General features: G+C 38.7%; 1 protein-coding gene across 6 annotated transcripts; it reads right to left on the reverse strand.

Annotated features, from left to right (window-relative positions):
• Positions 1-59: 59 nt before the first annotated feature.
• On the reverse strand, positions 60-20367 carry CFLAR (CASP8 and FADD like apoptosis regulator). 6 transcript variants are annotated; one of them, XM_056349720.1, is made up of 12 exons: positions 19891-20367; positions 18954-19360; positions 16873-17017; positions 13566-13997; positions 12621-12726; positions 12050-12185; positions 11781-11878; positions 10666-10717; positions 9866-9915; positions 8607-8685; positions 3698-4211; positions 447-2889 (listed from the first exon to the last, which is right to left on the reverse strand). In XM_056349720.1, the coding sequence occupies exons 4-12, from the start codon at positions 13859-13861 to the stop codon at positions 2751-2753; spliced, it is 1470 nt and encodes a 489-aa protein (XP_056205695.1). In that variant the 5' UTR covers positions 13862-13997; positions 16873-17017; positions 18954-19360; positions 19891-20367; the 3' UTR covers positions 447-2750. The 6 variants fall into 6 exon arrangements, with proteins under 6 accessions (XP_056205696.1, XP_056205695.1, XP_056205693.1 ...); XM_056349721.1 differs by lacking the exon at positions 18954-19360 and having other exon boundaries at positions 60-2889; positions 9866-9912; XM_056349718.1 differs by lacking the exon at positions 18954-19360.
• Positions 20368-21886: the final 1519 nt, after the last annotated feature.

The following is a 21886-nucleotide window of genomic DNA, read 5'->3' on the forward strand; positions in this document are numbered from 1 at the left end:
GAGACTCCAAATCTGTCATTTTATAATCCTTCTTACCCCATGAAAAATGAGCAAGGTAGTTTCAAAATTACACTTGTGCTTTATTTTATTTTAAGACAGTCAGTTATTAAATATTCAGGGTTAGAAACGAATGCTATTTTTATTACCTACCATATATAATACACACCCTTCTGTTAATGCAATGCATTAAGTTCTCTACTTGAGTGTGTGGAATACATATGAAGGCAATTTTAAGACACAAAGTATTTTTAAAGCCAGAAGCGATACGGCACTAGTTTAAGCAAAAGACCAGTTCAACAGGGCCTTAGAAAACAGGAAACTGAAAGGAAGACCTGCACCCTCTCCCTGTCCTGCTATGATGCATTGATTTCCACACCTAAAACACCATGATACTGGATTTAGTATTTTTACTTTAAAGCTCATAGAAGACAAGCTTTTAGATAGTCTGAATTTCGCAAAGAATTATTTTTTATTTTTCTCTTATGTCTGACTTACATAAAATTACAGTAAGACAAATTACATACGTACCCATGGCTTAACAAAAGATTTGGGGTTGCATTTCCCAATTCAAAGCTATTAAAAAGTTTGCATGTACTTTAATTAAAGATGACACTACAGCTTATGAAGTGGAAAGAGAAAAGTATGGGATGTATAGGCTTGCAACAGATGAGTGTTTCCCTAAATTGTGCAATAATACCTTCTCATCACAACTGTGTATGTAACTTCCTAGAGTTAATATGCAAATAAAACTGTTTATAAAATTAAAAAAGATAACAAGTGAAAATTTAATCACCATGATATAAAATGTACTTTATATATATTATACAAAATTGTACATTAATATGAATAAATATACATTTTAATCTTAACATTTTATATGGATATTTAAAGACTATAAGGTAACACTTGTTCAGTTGGTTTCTCCTCTTTGTATACTCTTAACAATCCTCATTGATCAGCAGTCTAGGAACCTCTCAAGCCAAGAAGGGTCTGGGTCTACATCACATAACAAGGATGGAATCCTGAGCACTTTTTAGACTTTGATACATATTTTTTTTCAAATAAAAGTGATTTTTACTTTCAGTTATAAAAGCTACTTTAAAACTATTTTTTTTTTTCAGAATGAAACTTAAGAAGCCTGGTTTGAAAAAAAAAAGTTAATAAAAATTACGTCAAGGCAACACCTAGGTAGTACAGCATAGCATCAAGGAATAAAAAAAAAAGTCACTGCTACCAGAGTTTACTGGCCAAAATCTCCTAATAATTATGAATATAATTGTATACAGTGTATAGTATCAATAACTTGGCTGCCTGTTAAGACTTGGTCTACAATGAAAAGCATTGTTAGTGAAGTTATGTATGTAAGCACACATGCTTTTTGTTCAAATCAAATGCAGCTACACTAGCAAAAAAATCTTTTTGCAGTACATTTGCTAGAGGAACCAGCATACCCCGTACTAGTAAAACCCCCTTTCCTTTCTGCTTGCATGAAACACATGCTAGGACTTATGACGTAACTACACCAGAAACCAAGCAAGGCACACCAAGGCCTCAAATTTTTTTCCTGGACAGGAGACTGCATTAAGAGTATTATAAGTCTATAAGCGGCCTACATTAGGAGGGAATTAGGATTCCATAAATTCAGTGATAATAAATTTCAATACCACTCGTCCAGGTTATGCTGTATACAACAAGCAGGTTACCTGAACTCTTCATGTTAGGCATCTGCTCCACTGGAGAAAAAATTCTGTATTTAAGACAATTTTCACTCACCTTTTTTTAAGAAGATCAAGGACAACTTGAAAAAAAGTATCAATTAATAAAGACCTATCCTTTTTCATAAGAAAAAGTAGCAAAGGTGGGGTGTCTTAAAAGCCAGTGGCTGCTCCATGACATTTAGGTTCAAATACGATAAAGTGCACTTTTATAACTATACCTGGTGCAACAAGTGTGCATCATGTTCCAGCTTCCATAAAACATCTGCCAAAATCCTACACTCTTTAAAACTGTGTGGTAGATGACTGTAAGGCCCTGCCACAGGCAGACTCATTTTTGCATCAGCAGAAAACAGCCCAAAACATGGCAGACTGTCTCATTTATTAACATATAAACCTTGTGTGCAGTGGACGTACTGACGACACACGGTTCTAGGTGGACCACAACCTTTAATGAGGCAGGCAGACAGAATCCAAACTATTTAAAAGACCATCTCTCTCCTCCTCCTGTTTTGCTAGTCTGTGGAGGCATGAAAACTAGAACTTGTTAATGAAGAACTAGCTTTGCTGGCTAGGCACTCTTTCATGACATATTTTCCACTACTAGGTGCTGGGGAAAGCACCCAGTGGATTTTAGTGATTTGCACTGGCTTGTATTTGAAGTATCAACAGAAGAACCTAGATCACTGCACTGCTAATAGTTATGCTAAAAAACAACCAATAAACCCCCAAACCCCTGGAAAACCCAACAGCTATACAGTTTAGCGCTCTTTCCACCTTGTTTACCTGTTGTACTTAGTTGTAAGACCTGTTGCAGTGCTATATGAAAGCTGCCATTCTCATCCAAGCTTTCAGAGCCTTCTGTATTAAAACAGAAATAACACACGAAAACACTTCTAAATCCACAGGTTTGGAAGCAATAGGCATTTTAGATACACATGCAATAACAATGCATAAAGTAAAAAGTATGTGTGAAACTGTCTGAATCATAGTGTTTCTTGTTAGCCACTTCAAACATGTCCTTTCTAACAGCTGTTAAGTGGGAGAAAGAAAAAGTTTCTTCCTCAGCGTGTGTTGGAGCAGAAGTGAGTATTGGTGGCTGGGGTCAGCGGTCTGATTCCATTCATAGACTTTCCTGTTCAGTTCCGTATGGATATCTAATATAGAGAGTTTCCTGCAGCAACAAAAGTAAAAGCTTTCTATTAGAGAATGAAGCAAGACACCATTTAAGAATTCACAAGAGAGAAGACAACCTTAGATTCAGCAAGAAGAAAAGTTTCAAAATTCAGTCTTTATTGCAGAGGTTACACCTCTAAAACCCAAGGCTAAATATGTATTTTGGAGACAATCTGTTATAACCCAGATTACTATAATATTGGTTAAGCTAACACGATGCTCTGTGACTTCACAACAAGGTTTTAGAAGCTGTAAAAAGGTACTAAATATTAACCCTGCAACTACCTTGAAAAACAGTTGCTAGCTTGCTGGTAGATCAGTCGTACAAAGAAAACTTCTGTTGGCAAGTTATTTATCCAAACATACCTGGTTATATATCCAAACATACGTGATTTTTTGCTCAGATTCCTTTTGATAATCTCTTTAGATAGACTAAAGTTTTCTGATAGTTTAAATTGAAGATTACAAATTGGCAACATAGTGGCTCCCAGAGTGGAGGGTTAATTAGATCTGAAGAAAGGACAAAATCCTTCCCTCTCAACCCAGGTCAGGTTCTTCCCTTCTCACTCTGCAAGACCAGTGCCATAACACACTTAAATTTTACTCTCCAGAATCAGAAGCTTCACTCCTACTTTAGATTACCTTCCCGTGCCATCGTTCCAGGATCAGGTATACTTGTCTTTTAACCTATGACACAGCACGGAGACACTTTTCAGGACCAGACAGGATGAAACTTAAGGTTTCTCTTTCTCTAGGACAGCAGGCTGTCACAGGAAAAGGGTTATTTTTTTCCTGTTTTTATTTACCTTTTATGAGGATTGTGGAGTAGCTCAGCCAAGCAACGTAGATAATATGAGGATGAACTTGGACATTTTTCTAGTATAGACACATCCACCTTGCAGTGACTCCAAAAGATATCTGCCACTTGGGGGATAGTGACTTTCCAAGGGATTTTTGCACTGGCAATGACTTTCTCATCATTTCCATCTACTTCCAACAGACTAGTACATTCTTGCTCATTTTCTGGCACAATGTAGGTCTGAATAAAAAAAAGCTTTGGTTTTCCTAGGAGTTCAGGACATGAGTCTGCTGTAAAATATTTCTTTATTTGTTCCAAAGGGAATCCAGAAAAGGTATGGTCTGTACAGAAGATGCTCTGAGGACTTCCATGGCTGACCAATATGCAAACGAAGCTGTCACAACTTCTATGCTCCTGCAACCTTGCAACTTTAAGCAATGTTTGATTCATGGTGTTAATATTTAAATATCTGTGACAACGAACATCATAGCCTAAGCCTCTGAAGGTCTCTTCCAACACATCTGAAAAAAGCAAGATGTAATTAAGTCAGAGCACATCAGGACTCAATCTCAGCTATCTTGAATTACAATATTTACAATATTTTGCTACTGGAAGTAAGATGTTTATTTTATCACAATTAAAAAATAGGGAGTACTTGATGTCGATCACAGTACATTACATATTTATAGTGCTCTATGCATGCTGTGTTTAATATGACTGATACGTTTCACGATAGCAAGATACTATTATTTGGCATGTGATCTGTTCCAAACTCCAAGACACTTGTATGCTTTCATTCAGAGCCAGTATCCCAAGTTCCTAGGGTTTAAAATACTAGGCAAGAGAAAACATTAGGAAATGCTTCACATGGAATGTTCCTGAAATGGTAGTGATCTGGATAGCACGGGAATTCTGTTTCACCTTTAAGCTTGTCTCTGAATTACTCTGAATGGTCACTATACATATACAGAACTGCACAGGAAACACACAGTCTCCCTTTCATCAGTCAAAAAGGAACCTGCTGCAGTCATTTATGCTTCATATTATATAAAATGGACTTTAAGTCGTGAGTTCCAGGTGGAAAATGGACATTGGGTCTTTAACTGTGACAACAGCATTTTTTGGGGGGTAAACTGAACAATGAACGCTTTCAAATGTGTTAGAAATTAAAGCTGCAGATAACCAAAAATCAAGATTTAACTCTATTGCATTTGTGTTAACCTGTGCTGCAGGAAAATGTGCTATGCTCTGAATAACTACTTTGGATGTTTATTAATATGGGAGTGAAGCCAGATACATAGTGGCTAAAGCCACAGGTATTTTTTAAGTGTTCAGAGAACCACAAGCTACTACTATGACCCATTTGTAGCATCGCATCTTTAGTACAAACCACATACACATTGCCCATGCACGGTTTCTGATCTGACAGGACATATCAAGTGCCATGTTTATGTAAAATGCCTTACAGGCACAGAAAGCTAGACTGTTCCCTGGCTTCAAAAATTTAACAATCCCTAATTAGCACAGGCTATTTCAGAGCTAACTGGTAGCAAAGCAGGATGTGTACTACCACACTGTTTTCCTCAAAAAGCCTATAGTGAAAACAGGGAACAGAAGTTGTAAGTTTTCTCAGCAAGATACAGGGTAGATACAAACTGTATACTATAGCAAGATGATAAATGGGAACTATAGGGTTTTATTCCAGTTCTGTTGGTTTGATTAAATTTTGTAAAACAATACAAACACTTTCCAGACCTTTTTTTTTTTTTTTAAATAGACAGGAAAATCCCCTCTATTTTAGGCACTGAAACATACTCTCAAAATTCAGATGGAAGATGCAGTATTAATACCGTTTAGCAGTTAACACACTCGATGAAGCACTTCATCCATCAGAGGGCAGTAGTACAGAGGAAAAACGAGAGTTACAGCCAGAGTGCTTTTTCTGTAATTCACTTACCTCACTACCATATACACACACAAAGATACAAAACTTGGCATCACCTTAGACCATACACACACTCTAAGTGCCACAATTACAAAACATTAAACCCAAAAAACTTAGAGCTGATACCTTGGTTTAACAATGAATCAGAAATTACACATGGTAAACTTTGGATACAGCAATTTTAGGGCAAGACAAAATGCAGCATCAAATGATGCAACCTGTAATTAGAAAACACGTTTCTTCAACAGTAATTAGCTCCCAACAAACCTCCACTGACTACTGAGCACTTCCACTCAACATAAAAAAATACCCTTTTTCTTCTCCTGATTGTTTACAACATAAGGATAAGAATTGGCTTCCAAATTAAAAAGTCAAAAGCAGCTATTTACAAAACAGCAAGACTGTACTTACAAAGCAGCAAGGTGCAGTTCAGTTTTAGTTTTATCAGCATCTGATGAATTCACGTTGTTTACACTGGCCATTTTAATTGTTGTAAACCTTGATCCTACAGTACCTATCATTGGTTCAACTTCCTCAGATTAAATTACAGGATAGCTACAGATTCTAATGTTTTCTCATTCTACAGAATCTAACCACAGATACAATTCCTAATGCTCTCCCTGCTCTCTTCTCTTTCTTTGGTATTTTCAGACTTCAGAAGTAGTGTGGCACGACTCTTTAGAATAGTGAATGCCTTTCTAACAAAATGCAGTGTTGTATGTCTTGCCTCTCCTGAATCTCATTAGCACAGTAATGTATTTTAGTAAAAGTCTGGCTTTCTAACATGTTAAAATGCTGATGTGCTGGTCACATTAAACATCTAAGACACACTACAAGTTTTAATTGCTTCTGTATCCAATGCACACGTGTATGGAGACTGAGGCACACTAAGACTTGCTTTGGAAGTTTGGAACAACAGCAACAGAGCCATCTAACATGCCAACTGCTAAACACTTAACCCTTTCTTGTCCTTTCCAGTCAGCAGACACCCTCCATCACGTTTGCACTTTCTGTTCTTGTACAAGTACTGAAATGACCATATCAGCTCATGAAGAGCACATGCATTGATTATTTATTATACGCACATCTTTGTATTTAGTAGCAATTATTACGACAAAGTATATTGCCAGTGCAAAAAATTTGTGCCTTCTAAGAAAGGGAAGATCTAAATTTATGTATCTGACTATGAACTGACATAGCAGTTCCTTCTTTAGTTCCCATTTTCTCTAGTGTATGGGCCTTACTTGCTTTTATACTGTTTAATTTAGAAAACTCAGACCTGACAGAGTAAACCACTCTTGTTCGATACATCAGGTCAGCACATGCCATATCCCATTAGAGGCAAGGAAATTTAAAGAGGTTTTTTAAGTAAACAAGGCTATTTTCACACCTCATGCTTTCTTTAGCTGTCCACACTGAAATTTCTCCAGCAACCCTTTTTGCATTTGCTTTTAAGAAACAGAACTCCAAGTAGCAAGTAATTATTTTGGTACTAGAACAGATGATCATGCTACCTTCCAGATTAAGGCTGCATAGTAAGTTTCTTGCACCAGAAGGGTCATTTGTTCTCTAAAGCTACCATGAAAGAGAAAAGAACAGGAAAGTAAAGCAGCAGGCAACAGAACAGAGCAGGATGTTTGATCCCAAGAGCTGCCCCAACTCCCCAGTCTTTCACTTCTTGCCAGGCTGTCTTACCTTCCTCTTGGGGCAAAGTCAGTATTTCAGGGAGTGGTGGTGGTGGGGTATGGGGTGTAAGAGCAGAAATGAACAAGTGCTTCAGATTGAACAAATTGATTTCTACATCCAGCAATTGCATCCTTGTTTTATCTTTGGCTTTTTGGGTTGGGGTTTTTTTTGACCAGAGGTCATCAATAACCTTGGCAGGACAGACCAAAATCAGATCCCAAGGATGCCTCCCTGTTGCATGTAACGGAGTTAAGTGCCTTCCTAGTCGCTCTTCTCCATGCACAGCAGGATTGTGAATCAGTTCTAGTTTCTGTTACCCTAATGGTAAACTAAGTGTCTTGTTTTATATCATTTACTTAAAATACTACTGTCAAGCAAAGACAAAAATTTTATGGTCTGTGCTCTACATCCATTGCTCTTCAACAACTACATCTGTAATTCTAAGTTGGTCCATCTGTTGGACCATTAGTTATGAGAAAAGATATGCCCACAAACCCTCTTCTTCCCTTACACCTACTAGCCTATTACAGAACTGTCTGCAGTACTATTTTTTAAATTTTTTTAAATTAAAAAAAAAACCCAAACATTTTTGTTTTTAGCCTCCTATTACAATGATTAGAGTGGCGTGGGTTTTTCTGTATTCTACAAAGGCAATCAGGAAACCCCCACATTTTAACCATGGCACCGACTACCTTGAATTCTATGTGCAAACTGGTTTTTTTTTGCTTTTTGTTGCTGGTTGTTGAGTCGTGGGGTTTTTTAACTAAACCAAGAGGAAACAAAGAGAATACCTTTCCCTATAAAGCTATGGTGATGATTTAGTTAGACTGTCAGACGTGACAGAGGCCTACACACATTATTGATAAAGGACCATGTGCATTCAGCTATTCAAAATCTATGGTGTCCGATATGATTTCATTTCAAATCCACAACAGTTTTGCTTTTATTAGCTGTTAGGAAACACTGTCTTTACCACCTCTGCCAATAATCTGCTGTATGACTGTAGATTAACTATTCTGTTGGTCTCCTTTTTCTCCTGCCCAAAATTCAGGCCACCCCCTTCCAAGTTTGTTCATTCAAAGATTCTGCACCAAAGAACAAACCAAAATTGTTTGCAATAGTTAGGACAGCTGGCTTTATAAGACTGACTAGAACTGATAGACCAACTGACTGGGACCAACACTACCCTAGTCTGTCTGGTAAATGCACATCATATTCTTTATACTAAATTGTTCCAGTTATCAGAGATTAACAAGATAAGGAACTTGAAATTCCAGAGACTTACCCGTGTCATTGCCAATACAGTCTATTATCAGGCATACTCCTAAAGGTTGACTTTGCATTCTGTACTGATCATCAAACACCTGAGGAACATGAAGGACAAATTCTGAGTTAATATGTCATTCTCTTAACTTACAGACTTGATTCTTTTCTCAAATATAACCACCTCAGACCTATTCAATTATGAAAAAAACAACAGAATGTAGAGTAGCTAGGTGAAGTCTGTCTACTGGTATGTAGTATGTCATATCTGCACAACAGAAACAAAACCAAAAAATCAGAATACATGGACTAATGACTTTTTTCTCCCTATTTCTAGTACAGGTTTAATTTTTGCATCCTTGTTATGCAATCTTACTACCATAATGATCCTTTAAACAAAGGCTAAGACTGTACCAGAAATGAGAAGCAAGTTTGAGACTGAACCTCAACTCTGGACAGATATTCAAATGTGTAAAAAAAACCCTCAAAACAAAAGCAAAGAAAGCAGTTTTATGGGGTGAAGGGGCTTTTTAAAGACCTGGACTATGACAGCAATGATCCTTCTATAGTACTTCCAAACTGATTTCTTTATGTGTAACTGCAGCTGAGATGTTGGGAGCTACAAGCTTCATATTGCCAACACAATAAATGTAGAGAAGTGTGTTCTTCAGGTGAGCAAGCAAGCACTGCCCATCAGAACATTTAATTCTTTTGTTTAATGGAACAACCTCCTTGTTCCTAAATAATCTGTAATGACTTTATCACAATTCCTCTCCCCTTCAAAAAGATTACAATTAATCGGCTATAGGTAACTCCCTGGTTCCTGGCCTATAGGGGAGCTTGTGTCCATTCTTATTATTAATACCCAAAGCATGTCTGTCTTCTACCTGAAGAGTCAGGGACAGGAAGAGAATAAAGGACAAAATTTACTGCATGCAAAGAAACCCCACAATTTCTAATGCCAATGACAAGAGGTCTGACTTCCAACAGGTTTTGACTTAGCCTCCACCAATAAATACACAAGTTCGCCGTGTACACCACATGCATGTGCATTTTGCACACTGCTGCTTCCGAGTTACAGCAGATATTTTATATTAAAAATATGTTCTTCAAAAGTAATTCATAGAACCTGTTTATGGCTGAGGAAGATATGGACATACACACTGTTCTGTTTGCATGCAACTACAGGAAATCTCAAAATGAAACACAAAGATAACTAAGGTAAATACCTGCAGAAGGTTTTTTTTATATTTACACGCATACATAAGCACAAGCACATACCTTATGGGACACTGATCCTGATTCCTGAACGGACATGTGGACTGGTTCTGCTGCAGTAAAAACACACAGAAGTAATCTTGAATGTAGGAACCAGTGACATTTCTCTGATGCCAGATCAGTTAAAGAGGAACCGCTCCAGTTCAACCAAGTTCTTACTCACCTGGACATCTTAGTGTCTATGTATCCTATTGAAGTCCAAACCCCCCCCCCCCAAATTTTCACCTCTAAAATGATATTTGGATTGCATTCTACATTGATTGTGACTAGAATAAACAAACAATCTCTCCTACGCTGACAGAATTCAGCCATCTACTCTTTTAAAAATCACCACATGTGAGAGTTATTTTGGGTTTCTAGAAAGAACACAACACACATGGTAATAACCTGGTACTCACTGGACAACTTCCTCATTGACCTGGTGGCAAGTTCACCACTGAACTGACAAAGGAACTTCCCTTGCAAGACTTAATGGGCACAGCTGCACTACATGGGCCTCCAGAGCCAGCTAGTCAACCATTTCCATGATTTTATTAATAAACTATTTATTCTGTTTATAAGTTGTGACAGTGGAAGCCCCCAAAAATTTCAATAAAGCTTTAAGATCTGGCAGCACAAGCAAAGCAAATACAACAGCAAACAATACGCCAATGCTCAGTTTTCAGAAGTACCAAATACTCTCTGCTCCTGGTGCTAACAGCTGGATTAGACAAACACAACTATCAAACAACAGTCCTTTTGATATAATGAAATTCATCATTTGGCTCTTTTAGATTATCAACACTCAGAGAAAATGCTCTTACCCAGAGTAAGACTTTGTCCATTTTGTGAGTTTTCTTTGTTCACATTCTGGATCTAAAATGAAGAAAAAGGTCTATTTTCCCCTCTCTCCTTCCAGAATTAATAATCATGTGTTCCAAAATACAACACAACAGTATTTTTCTTCCTCTATAAAAAGGATTACATATTTTAGATGTACATCTATCAGCTAATTAAATTAGAAAATAACAAGTAAAACAAGAATCCTGCCAAAACCACAAACACAGAAAACTCAAAACTATTCCTCCTCAGAAAAAAATTACCAGCTTGCCACGAACAGCAAAGAACAGCTTATTCCCTAATGGAGTAAAACAAAAAACCTCTGAAGATGTAAATTTTATTTCCTATAGAGTAGCAGGAAGGAACTTTCACTGAATTAAAAAGGAATTTTTAACACTATTAACATAATATGGAAACTTGATGCAAACTCTTTCCTATCAGTAGTCCGGAAAACAAAGCTCTTGCAATTTGTTTTAACTAACAAAGCCACATCACCAGTGTCTTGTATGGAAGCTTTATACACACATATTTACCGAACACGTGACAGAAATAATCAAATTCATTTAGCAAGGCTAAAAACTTTAAGTAAGTTCATACTATTACAATATCAGACCTAACCCAAATATAGAGAATACTGCATGCAGTAGGATTTGATGGACCTTTCACATACTGAAATATCTTTGTTAAAATGAGATTAAAACAAACCGCACAAGAAAACCCCACAACTGAAAAGCTCTCCTTAAAAAGCCATAACCTTCAGCTGCCAAAGTTAGAAAGCTACTTTTGCTGCAAAGTCCAGAACTACAAACAACAAAGATGTTTTCCAAAGAACAGTCAAAGCAAGTCTGTTCACTTCCCAGAGTAGCAGAAAGTACTTTGGAGATACAGAATTTGTATGTTCTTTAAAGGGGATTTCTCTAAGTCAGAAGATTTAAACCAGACCCTAAACCTAGCAAGTAACAAGAATAAGAGAAATAAACCAAGTAGTATTTTACTTATTAGCGATCTCTCATTCCTTAAGCTCTGCAAAGATGAATCCCCTTTCAATGTCTGGTGATATTTAGAAATAAAGGATCTGTCTGATTTATTGTATACTTACCCCTGAACTATAAGGAGGATCAATCAGAGTGAGATTAGGGAGAGATGCCTGAAGTGCATTTACATATACTGGCTGAGTATGAACGGAGGGCATTAAAGCTGAAAATTTAACAGAAACACACAGAGAAATACACCATGATGTATCAACAGTTTAAAAACCTAAATCTGTAAAGCATGCAAATTCTCAAACTTGTAACTCAATTTTATCTTCAGTAAAAGCATATCTGATCCTTGCTATAAAGAGTAACTGGTGCAAAAATAGCATCTTACCTTCATGTTTGTACTTCTGAATCTTCCTGATCAGGTCTATCCTGTGAATATTCTGAAAACAATTTTCTATCAAATCCAGTTGATTAGGAGTCACCAAATTTAGTTTCTCCAGGTCAATCACAAGAGCTAGAAAACTCTAGAATAGCAACAGAAAACCAAGCTGTCATATCAGTAATTTCTTCTCCATCAGTAACAAAGCAATCCAGAAAATAATGTGGGGAGGTCATAAAGCAATATTTCGTATGATTATTGGTTTGAGATCCTTCATATATGAACTTTCAGATCAGTAATACTGAAGATATATTTTTTTAATTGCTTCTGCTTGTGAGGTTCATGCCAATACCATTCACTACAGCAAGTCTTCACAGTTCCCTCTCACTGTTTCTCATCCTTCTTTCCTTGAATTAGAAAACAAAAGTTGAAATAGAAGCCACTACTCCTTCTCTCTGACTTCTGTCTACTCCTGCCTCACTACCCCTTGCAGTACTGTCTCCCCTCTTTTGCTGTCTAGCTACTTCCCTTTTTACTTTAATCTCTTATTGCTCCAGAGAAGACCAGCAGACAAACATACCTTATCTTTTGCCATTTTCATACGAGGTGCATAATCTCTGAGTAGAAAAACAAGAGAACCCACTTCTTCTTTTTCCAGATTCTCATTAATCTCTACCATTAGTACCCTGAAATAAAACTGAGATGTTTCTGAAGGATTGGCTTTCAGCAAAATCCCACTCTTGCCCAACAACCCATCTCCCATGTTCCAGTCTTAATGTACCATCCCCAAATAAACAACAGGAAAAACACCTACCCTGCTCCAAGATCCAATTACAAAATACCTACTTCTTCCTAATCAGCACCTGTGTTACTCAGACTGGCCATGTAATAACCACTGCTAGGAAAACAGAAGTCTCCTTAATATTTCTATAGAGATGAAGTGAGAGAATGAGACAGAAAATCCATCTAACTTTTTTACCTAGTTGTTACAGGGGTTTTATTTCAGTGAGAAGTTAACACTGGGAAATCTTTCATATCAGTAAATATATTTCTTTCTGAAGACTCTCAAAGAAAATAACTGGAGCTTCTTAATTTAAGCCTCTTAAAACTACAAAGGGAAAAGTAGTAAGGGGCAGGTCCTCTGAGAAAAGCTATACCACAAGGCTACGTGCCCAAAGCAAACTAGGAAAGAAAGTATCTCTAACTAATGTTCCTCTAAAATGTCATTTCTATCTGCTAATCTAGAACTGTACAAACATCACTGGTTTTAAGGATTAACATACACAAACTCCTTAAAGACAGATGCTTCTAATGCCATGACACGGAAGAAGCTAAGTCTTATTTTAGGGACTAAACTAGACATATTCTTCTCACTGTAACTCAAGACAATGCCATTTTCTGCTTTCCTTTTACCTTCAAGGCCCATTTAAGAAAGCAACAAAACCCCTCCCAAAAAAACCAAAACCAACCCGCACCCATTTTGAACAAAACAGAGTAGCCATGAAATCTGAAATAGACATATTACCTGTAATCAGGGACAAATCTGAGACTCCTCGCAAGGTTAGCTTCCACTGTTCCTTTCTCAGTCTTCAAAATCCTCCTCAGCAAGTCAAACCTCTTAACTCTGTACAACAGTTCAGACAAGCCAAGGAAAGACAACTTCTCCCTCTCATTCAAAGCCACCAAGACCTCTCTAAGGTTGCCAGTGGCCAAATCAGGAGCAAGGTCTCGGCATAGGAAAACCATCATCTCTTCTTCTTCTTTATCCAATTCTTGTTCAATCTGGTAAATAAGGGCAGCTGGCACTTGGCACCTGGTCATCACTTTGTTGCTGTGCCTTAAAAATTGCCAGCCTACTGTTTTTTAAACAGAAAGCCAACACAACATGAAGCCCGTGTCTATCACAGCACTTTTCTGGCGTTCATTCTTAACTAGATGCATTTTTATATAAGCAGTTCTGTGGGAAAGAATTAAAAGGTACTAAATCAGTGATCTGCTGCACAAGTTCACAGTTAACTCTCCTATCTGATATACCTCACTCACAACTAAAACACTAATGTAGTCTACACATACCTGCTGTTCTCATGGGGTTCTCCCAGCTGTTCATTATAGAACAAAAAGTACTTGGTAGGTCATACTGATATGAAAAAAATGAAGTTCTTTTTAAAGTAAAATTACCTTAACACAAGTCTGTAAATTCCGTGGGAAGTGAAACAAAAGTCATCAGCTTGCTGATGAGTAATATTTCAAGTGCTTCTGGAAGTAAGAGTTAAATTCCACAGCAATTTCAGTCTAAAGATCATACCTCTTCCCAGCAGCCCTCCACCCCTCTGCTCACCACCACCTTTTCTCCCCTAGAAGTCTCAAGGTATTTTTCAGGAAGAGTTTTGGGGGTTAAGTAGCAGCGTAGCACATTGTAGACAAAACAATTAACTCACACACACCCCCTATAAAACCAGTGCTATCAGGCAGGCACTTTGCCTTAAATGCAGTCAAAATAAATATTCACAATATGTAATATTTTAAAATGTTAATTATCTATAAATTCAGGAATGTGTGGATTTTCTTACTTACTAACATAATTTAAAGTGATTCCAATCTGAATGAGTTATTGGAGTTTTAAAGATTCCCAACACACACTCTCCATGTGCAAAAACACTGAAGAACCACACAAACAAAAATTTCCAGCCTTAAGTATGCAAACTGTTTAACTCTGAAGGTACAGATAAGCCAAAGACTGCCCTTTTTTCATGTGACATTCATGTTTCACCATACTGAAAACTGAAATAAAAATTCAAACCTAGGAAAAACCCTACCCTTTTGATTAACAAAATAAGTAGGGTGCTATGCTCAATTTCCACTGCCACCAATATCAAAATTCAATCTAACCTTCTCTGATCCCAATTACCTACATGGAGAAAGGTGAAATGAGCAGCCTCAAGACAAATCTTAGCCTCTCAGCCCTTTTACAAGGAATGCAGTCACTATACTGCATAGCTATGTTTAAACCATTCTGAAAAGCAAACGCCAATTTGACTTCAAAGCCTCATACACTGAAAGATTCTAGCATCTGGATAACATTGTTTAAAGCATTTTCTGCCTTTGTTACACATTCCTGAAGTTACAATCAACAATGTCACACAGTGTCCATGCATTAAGGAGAGAAGATAAACTCATCTACAAGCTTCTCCATCCGCCCCCCCATTCCAATGCTGTTTAAATTTAAAATAACTCTATACATCCACCTGCCTTTCCTCAGAAAGGGAGTAAAAGTTGGATTTGATTAAATCCATGGATTGGGTTCCAACGCCGACTAAAACAGAGCTATCAAATTTAAATTCCTAAGGCAAAGTCTCCTTTATCTACATCTATCCCAGTGAGCCCTATTTTCTATGGTGTCAAAGACTGCAGTGGCTTTCTCCTCACAATGGCAAGTCATCAGTCTTAAAAAAAAAAACAACAAAAAAACAAGCACTGTTAATCTTGCTGATAGTATCTGAATCACTAGGGCGTTAGAACACAAGTAGCTGCTATGACCTCAATGTCCCACCTTCAGAAGAAAAATAGAAGGGGGAGGTAAGGAAGGGCAAGCTGTAGAGTATCATAAAGCCACCACATTAGAAGATGCAAGCATTACTCAAGTACTCCTGCACTTCCATACCACAGTGTAAATGATACCTAATGTATATGCCACAGAATCCTCAAAATGGCACTGAGGCCACTTTGGCTCATTTTCAGAAGCACAGAGCACTCAACAGTTCTAAACAGACTATGCTAAATACCTAAAGAAAACACACAATTATAATACTCCTGCTACAGCACACAACCAGAAAAAAGCAAAGCCAGTCCTCTCTGATACAGTTCTGTTCTTCAGAACCCAAAAGGGTCAGGCACAAACACGTTTTTTTCTCTTATCACATCACACCATTTAGGAACTTCAGAGAATTAAATGCACTGTTTGCTCTAAATACAACAGCATTTAACCCTAATGTAAATAGTACCAATAGCAAAGAAACTCACAAACAGAAATGAAACATCAGTAGAAGCTGCTTCTTTCAAAGAGCTGGGACCACAGTATTTTTAATACAGCAAGCTGACAAGTTTTGTTTCCAACAAAAACAAACTGGGTAGGCAAAATACTTGTTCTTTTGAACCTGTTCTAGTTCACACATGGACTTGTAATACTACCACTTGTACAGCTTGGGTGGAAGGGGCAGGGTGGGAAAATGTTCAGGCCTCTAATAAGCAGAGGAACACTTCATGAACTGGAATGCATTTTCTACTGTTTTCTATCAAGAGGAAAAGCATATTTATTGCAAACTTCTTATTTGCAATCTAGCATCAAACATTAGGAAGAATTCTGCAGAAAGACAAAAACTTTTCCTGAATAATGCAGTCAAGAAGGAGGCACAAAACGCTGTCTCGTATGACAACACTTCCCAGGTACACACCAATGGGACTTTCAAAAGAGCTTGAGGAAGTCATATTTATGACTCACTCTAAAGGGAGATGGGAATTTAACAGCTTTTGGCCATTTTCAGAAATTTCAGATAAACTTTTTTTTTTTTTAAACTACTTTAGTTGATTTTTATGTTATCTTTTAAAACTAGTTTAAAAAAAAAAAAAGCTATGCGTGTGTGATAGGGAGGAATCTCCTACAGAGGTAACATTTGAGACACGCAAAATTACTATTTATATGTTATCTTAAAAATAATCTGCCTTTAAAAAACACATACAAATTATTTATTTTGCGAACTTCCTTATATAACATAAAACACACATTCATTATAAAAAAATGCTGATCAATACTTCCAGTGCTGAAACTCCCTTACCTGTATGCAAGTCTGTCCACAAGAACATTGGAAGACTGGCATCTGACCATTGCTAAATCACTGATCCAGATCCAGTACACACTGGTTCCATCCAGCATTTTCCGATGATGGTCCATAGGCAAAGCTGATTACATCAGCTTGTTTTCTGTTGGACAAATAACAACATCACAAATTACTACTGGGGGCTACTTCCTAATTTGGGGGCGGGGGGGGGGAAGGAAAAATGACCTAGGATCTATGCATTCTTCTGTATGATTCCACTTCCACTGGTCTACTGAACCAGGAATGATGGTCCAAATTAAAGGAAAAACAACTGTGCACATATAGTGATGTCAGTAACATTCATTCCCCCAGAGTGAATGAGTAAGAGCAACATGAAGTAAGTATTCAGTATAAACTAAAACAGTTTATAACTTTGCATCCAAAAACTATGTCACTGTATTTTGATAGCAGGAAATGTCACGCTGCTAGCGCAAGCCCGATACATTCCCATCTGCATACATCTGAGCCAGATCCACTTCACTATGAAAGGTGAATGGCATCATACTTCACCCTTTCACCTCATATGACCAGTTTTGCAAACATCATACAGTTATCATAGCTGCAACAATTAAAAAAAAAAAAAAAAGAGAAAACCTGTGACAAGGTAAAACTCAGCAGCCTGGCTTTCATTTTAGGTTACCTGGGCCCTGCAAGGAAAAGTTACTGAATATGATTTCTTTACAAGGAAGGAAAGAAACACAGATTATCTTCTTCAGAGGAAAGAAAAAGGTTCACAGTCATCAGAGATGAAACTGCCCCAATAGTTTGTGCGTTCACATGCATGTGCAATTTGCCAGTATTGCTGCAAGAAAACACTCAAGATTTTCCTCTTCAGTTCAGTGTTTCATGCATTGAGTAAAGATTTCAATGCAAAGCTTAAGGAGCATGAAGATGGTTGAAAAAAAGAAACCTAAAGTGCTACACATTCTCATTTACAATCCCGATTTAGAAGAAACCCAGAATTATTCCAAGTAGGTGAAGTCTAACACGATAACCACCACTGACAGGTGAAAGGATACTGCAAGATCACCTCAGTAACATTCAATGCAGAGCAAAAGAAAGGGGCAGGCCCACACACAAACAATGATATCTCTTTTCCTCCCGCATTCAAAGAACAAGAAAAACCCCTGGCATGCTGGGGGAAAGTGACTGGTGAGGGGAGAATTTTCTGAAAGTCTGGCTATTTTAGCTCACTATCACCCCAAATTTTCACAGAGGAAGGGCTCTTCTGGGAAATAGTTTTAGGGTCTCTGGTAAGAAAATCACCAATTCTAGGGTGACTCATCTGTCCTCCTGTCCCCAAAATACACTGGAAAGAAAACACATGTCAAGCAGATAGTACCAAAGTGAGTGCATTTAAATACAAGTTTCTGGGTTTATTTAACTTTCAGATTATACTGAACAAACTAAGATTTTAAAGCTGGCGAAATTTGTCACATACTGCACAGGAAAACCACCTCTATCACAGGCATTTTTGTCTAAGTCTGCCCTGACTTTCAACCCCAGGTAATTACACTGTAAGCAAGGTTCACAAAAAGAATATTTTTTTTTAAGGTAAACACCTGAGAATATCAGCAAGCATATTTATTCCAGACCACATATCATCTCCATTCTACACTCAAACAGGTAGAAAAACATCTGTATGTTCATTAGCTTCTGCGAAGCTAATAAAATGGATTATACTCCTATTTTTTAACTATTTCACACCACCCCCAGTCCATACAGAACACAACCAAAATCAGGGATAGATCCCCCCCTTTTCCTTCCCCAAGGAGCAAGAAATAACAACATACTAAAAATCCACACACAATGACGCACAAGGCTCCAGTTAACTCCTTGCTGGCAGTTAACAGGTGGAAACTGGTATGCGCCTACAAGGCTCAAGTGATTTTACTCTCCATTGTTTAATACCATGCATGAAACCTTGTTCCCATGATTGCAACACAAACGTTGCACAATATACAAATACCAATGTGATTAACAAGGTAAAAGAGAAGTGTCCCGTATTAAAAATGTTAAGTCAACATATGAGGACTCACATTAAGAGGGAAGATATTTCAATAGAAGCAAGGAAACATTTCACGCTCCAGACATGGTCTACAATTAGTGTCTGTCATTCCTGACAGAATTTGTTTCTTTAACGTTTCACAACAATCTCTGCAGCAGCAAAACCAGGATATAACATCAGTGGGTGTAATCTGATTTGGAATATGATATTTGTTTCACAAGATCAGCTCACGTGGAAGCCCCTGCGCTAAAGGGAGAGAGTTAGGTAGGTTACTTTGCTACAGGAGGCACTAGCTGCCTTTTGTGCTTCCTCTGCTCTGCTTTGCTTGAAGAGGTAGAGGTGGTGAAACCAGAGGTAACTGCATTTTGAGTCTGTATCATCTGGCATTTTCCAAAGTGCTGAATTACTTGGAGCATGCTCCAGAATTTTCACGCTTCCCTATAAAAGAAAGAGGATTTGGTACGAAATACTTAGGGAAAACAGGGAAATCCCTCAATAACTTACACATTCCTCATTACCGTATTAGGCTTAAATAGTTCGTTCTCGGTGTAAACTAGTAGCGACCACGCTAATTTTTTAGAGACGCACGAATTTCACACCCCAGTCCTCCTAATACAATAAACCAAACTACAACTGGTTTTACCGTAGGGAATTTATGTAGATTTCCATACAATTAACCACGCCATTTTAAATCACACTCGGAAAACGAAGCACGAGGAACCTCCGCGCTGCAAGATAAAATAGTTTCGGGCGGGCGGGCTGCGTCGGGTTCCGTTCCTCCTCACGAGGAAGGTCAAGCTCAGGCGCCAGCAGCGCCGGACGCGCCGGCTCTCCGCCCCCGGCGAGGACCGGGCCTAGACAGGGAAGACGACTCGGTCCCGGCGCACGGAGTGTTGGGGCACCTATACTGAAGGCGCAGGCTGGGAAGAGAGGCGTGAGGGAAAGGAAGAAGAAAAAGTGTAACGCACCGTGAACGTCTCATCTACAGCAGCAGGGCCACGTCCGGCGCTGGGAGCGGGGCGGAAAGGGGGTGGTACCGGCCTGGCAACAGGCTCCGGGCGTGGTTTCGAGTATCGCTTCTTCTTCTCTTTCCGTTTGTGAGACGCGCGGAGCGCTTTGCGCTCGTAGCTCTTACAGCTATCAGAGCAACCTGAGCCGCCTCTACGTGTCGGCAGCAGCGCTGTTCAAGGCAGACGTCTTCCCTCGCTGAAGGACGAGGGAACTGGCCGCCTTACCATCGCTGCATCTGCCGAGCCACGTTCGCTAACCCTCACGATTTTATCGTGAGTCCGGCCGTTAGGTGTTTGGGGTGAGGCGAGGGAAGCATTATGCTTTGCGTGTTGTTTTACAGTCTATTTCCGGAGGTGAAACTCGCAAGCGGCGCGAGCAAGGCTGCCCCGGTCCCTGCCTCATAAGATGGCGGTGGGGCTGTGGCGGAAGGGACGTCTCCTCCCGCGCGCCGCTTCCCGCTGCTGCCTCTGGCTGTCGGTTGCGTATGAAATGGCTTCCGACTCGCCGGGGTCCTGGCAGCGCCGTGAGGAGAAGGGGCCGATAGCAGGGTGGGCTTCAGTTCAGTGCGTGTGTAGATGTTTACGGGACTCTGCATTTTTACTGGCTGCTGGTATGAGGGCAGACGAAGGAACTTTGTGTTGTTCTCGGTAGCCGTTCAGTGTTAACAGACCGTTGATCAGTGAGCAGTTACAGGCTCGGGGTTGGTGCGGGCCTGTGTTTTGGTGGGAGCTTGAACAGAAGTAAGCCCTTGGTTCGCGTCTTGCTCTATCGCTGGGTTTGTTCATAGTGAGGATAATGTTGTACAGGTGTGTGAAACTTGCATGCTTCCCGTTATTGTATAATCTTCGATAAATTTTAAGTAATGCCTTGTCCCTGTAAACTGGGTGTTGTCATTCCCTTGCTATAATCCCAGCAACTTTCATGAATGACTTGTTCTGAGGTGCTGGTTATGGTGGATGGACCTGCTTTCTTGAAGGCCTAAAATCTAAAATACTGGGATGTTTTATCTGCTGAAATAGACAAAAGCCACCTCCATGTGTGGTGAAATTAAGACACATTATATTTAACTCCCAGCTCAATGGATTTCAAAGCATTTACAATACAGTCAGTTTTTATGCTGCTAAAAATACAGGAGTGGAAGCACAGTACTCTAGGATAGCACGCTGTTGTGCAGAGTCACACTCGCTTTGGAACTGCAGGGAACATGGAGGCAGAAAGTCATCACCCAGACTACAATTTTGTGAAGTACCAAGCAACTGCGCTGTTCTGAAAAAATACCAGGGTTCTTACTGAAATTGTATGATCAGGCTCTCACTTTAAAATCAGTCATTCAAGGGTATCGCGGTGTCGCTGCTATTAAGACATAGCATTGGATCGGTGCTGATTCAAAAGGAAACCAGCTGCCTGTTGTGAATTAATATGCACACTTGGACCATGGATCTGTTCTGTACAAACACCTAAAGACTTGTACAGGCTAATAGAGATTTTAAGGAGATGGTATGGCTGCAGGCTTATGAAAGAATGGGGTTTTTTTTTTTCGAAAATGATTCTATGAATGATCTACCAATTTAACACTGTCATTACTTAAGCTTCCAAAATACTCTTTTGTTTACTTACTCCACTTTTCCGTAATTTATCTAATTTTTATATTCTTATTAAAGAGTTTTCACATTTGTATGGTTGCATTAATGAGTTGTATGCAAGTTTTTTTCATTCCCCCCCCCCCCCCTTTTTGAAGTTAAAATACTACTTTGTCTTCATTGATACGTTGTCATGTAAACTGGAACTGTAAATCAGTGTAAATATAGCACATAGGGCATAACACTTAAGATCAGATACGACTGAAAAGAGCTGGTCCTATATATTTCAATTTAGCAGGCTTTGGGTATAAATCTCCAGCTTGGACATACTTCTTTTCATTTGTTTTCATAACAGGTTTGATCTATTTAATTT

This window comes from Falco biarmicus, chromosome 8 (genome assembly GCF_023638135.1).
Source record: "Falco biarmicus isolate bFalBia1 chromosome 8, bFalBia1.pri, whole genome shotgun sequence".
In the NCBI taxonomy this organism is placed as follows: domain Eukaryota; kingdom Metazoa; phylum Chordata; class Aves; order Falconiformes; family Falconidae; genus Falco; species Falco biarmicus.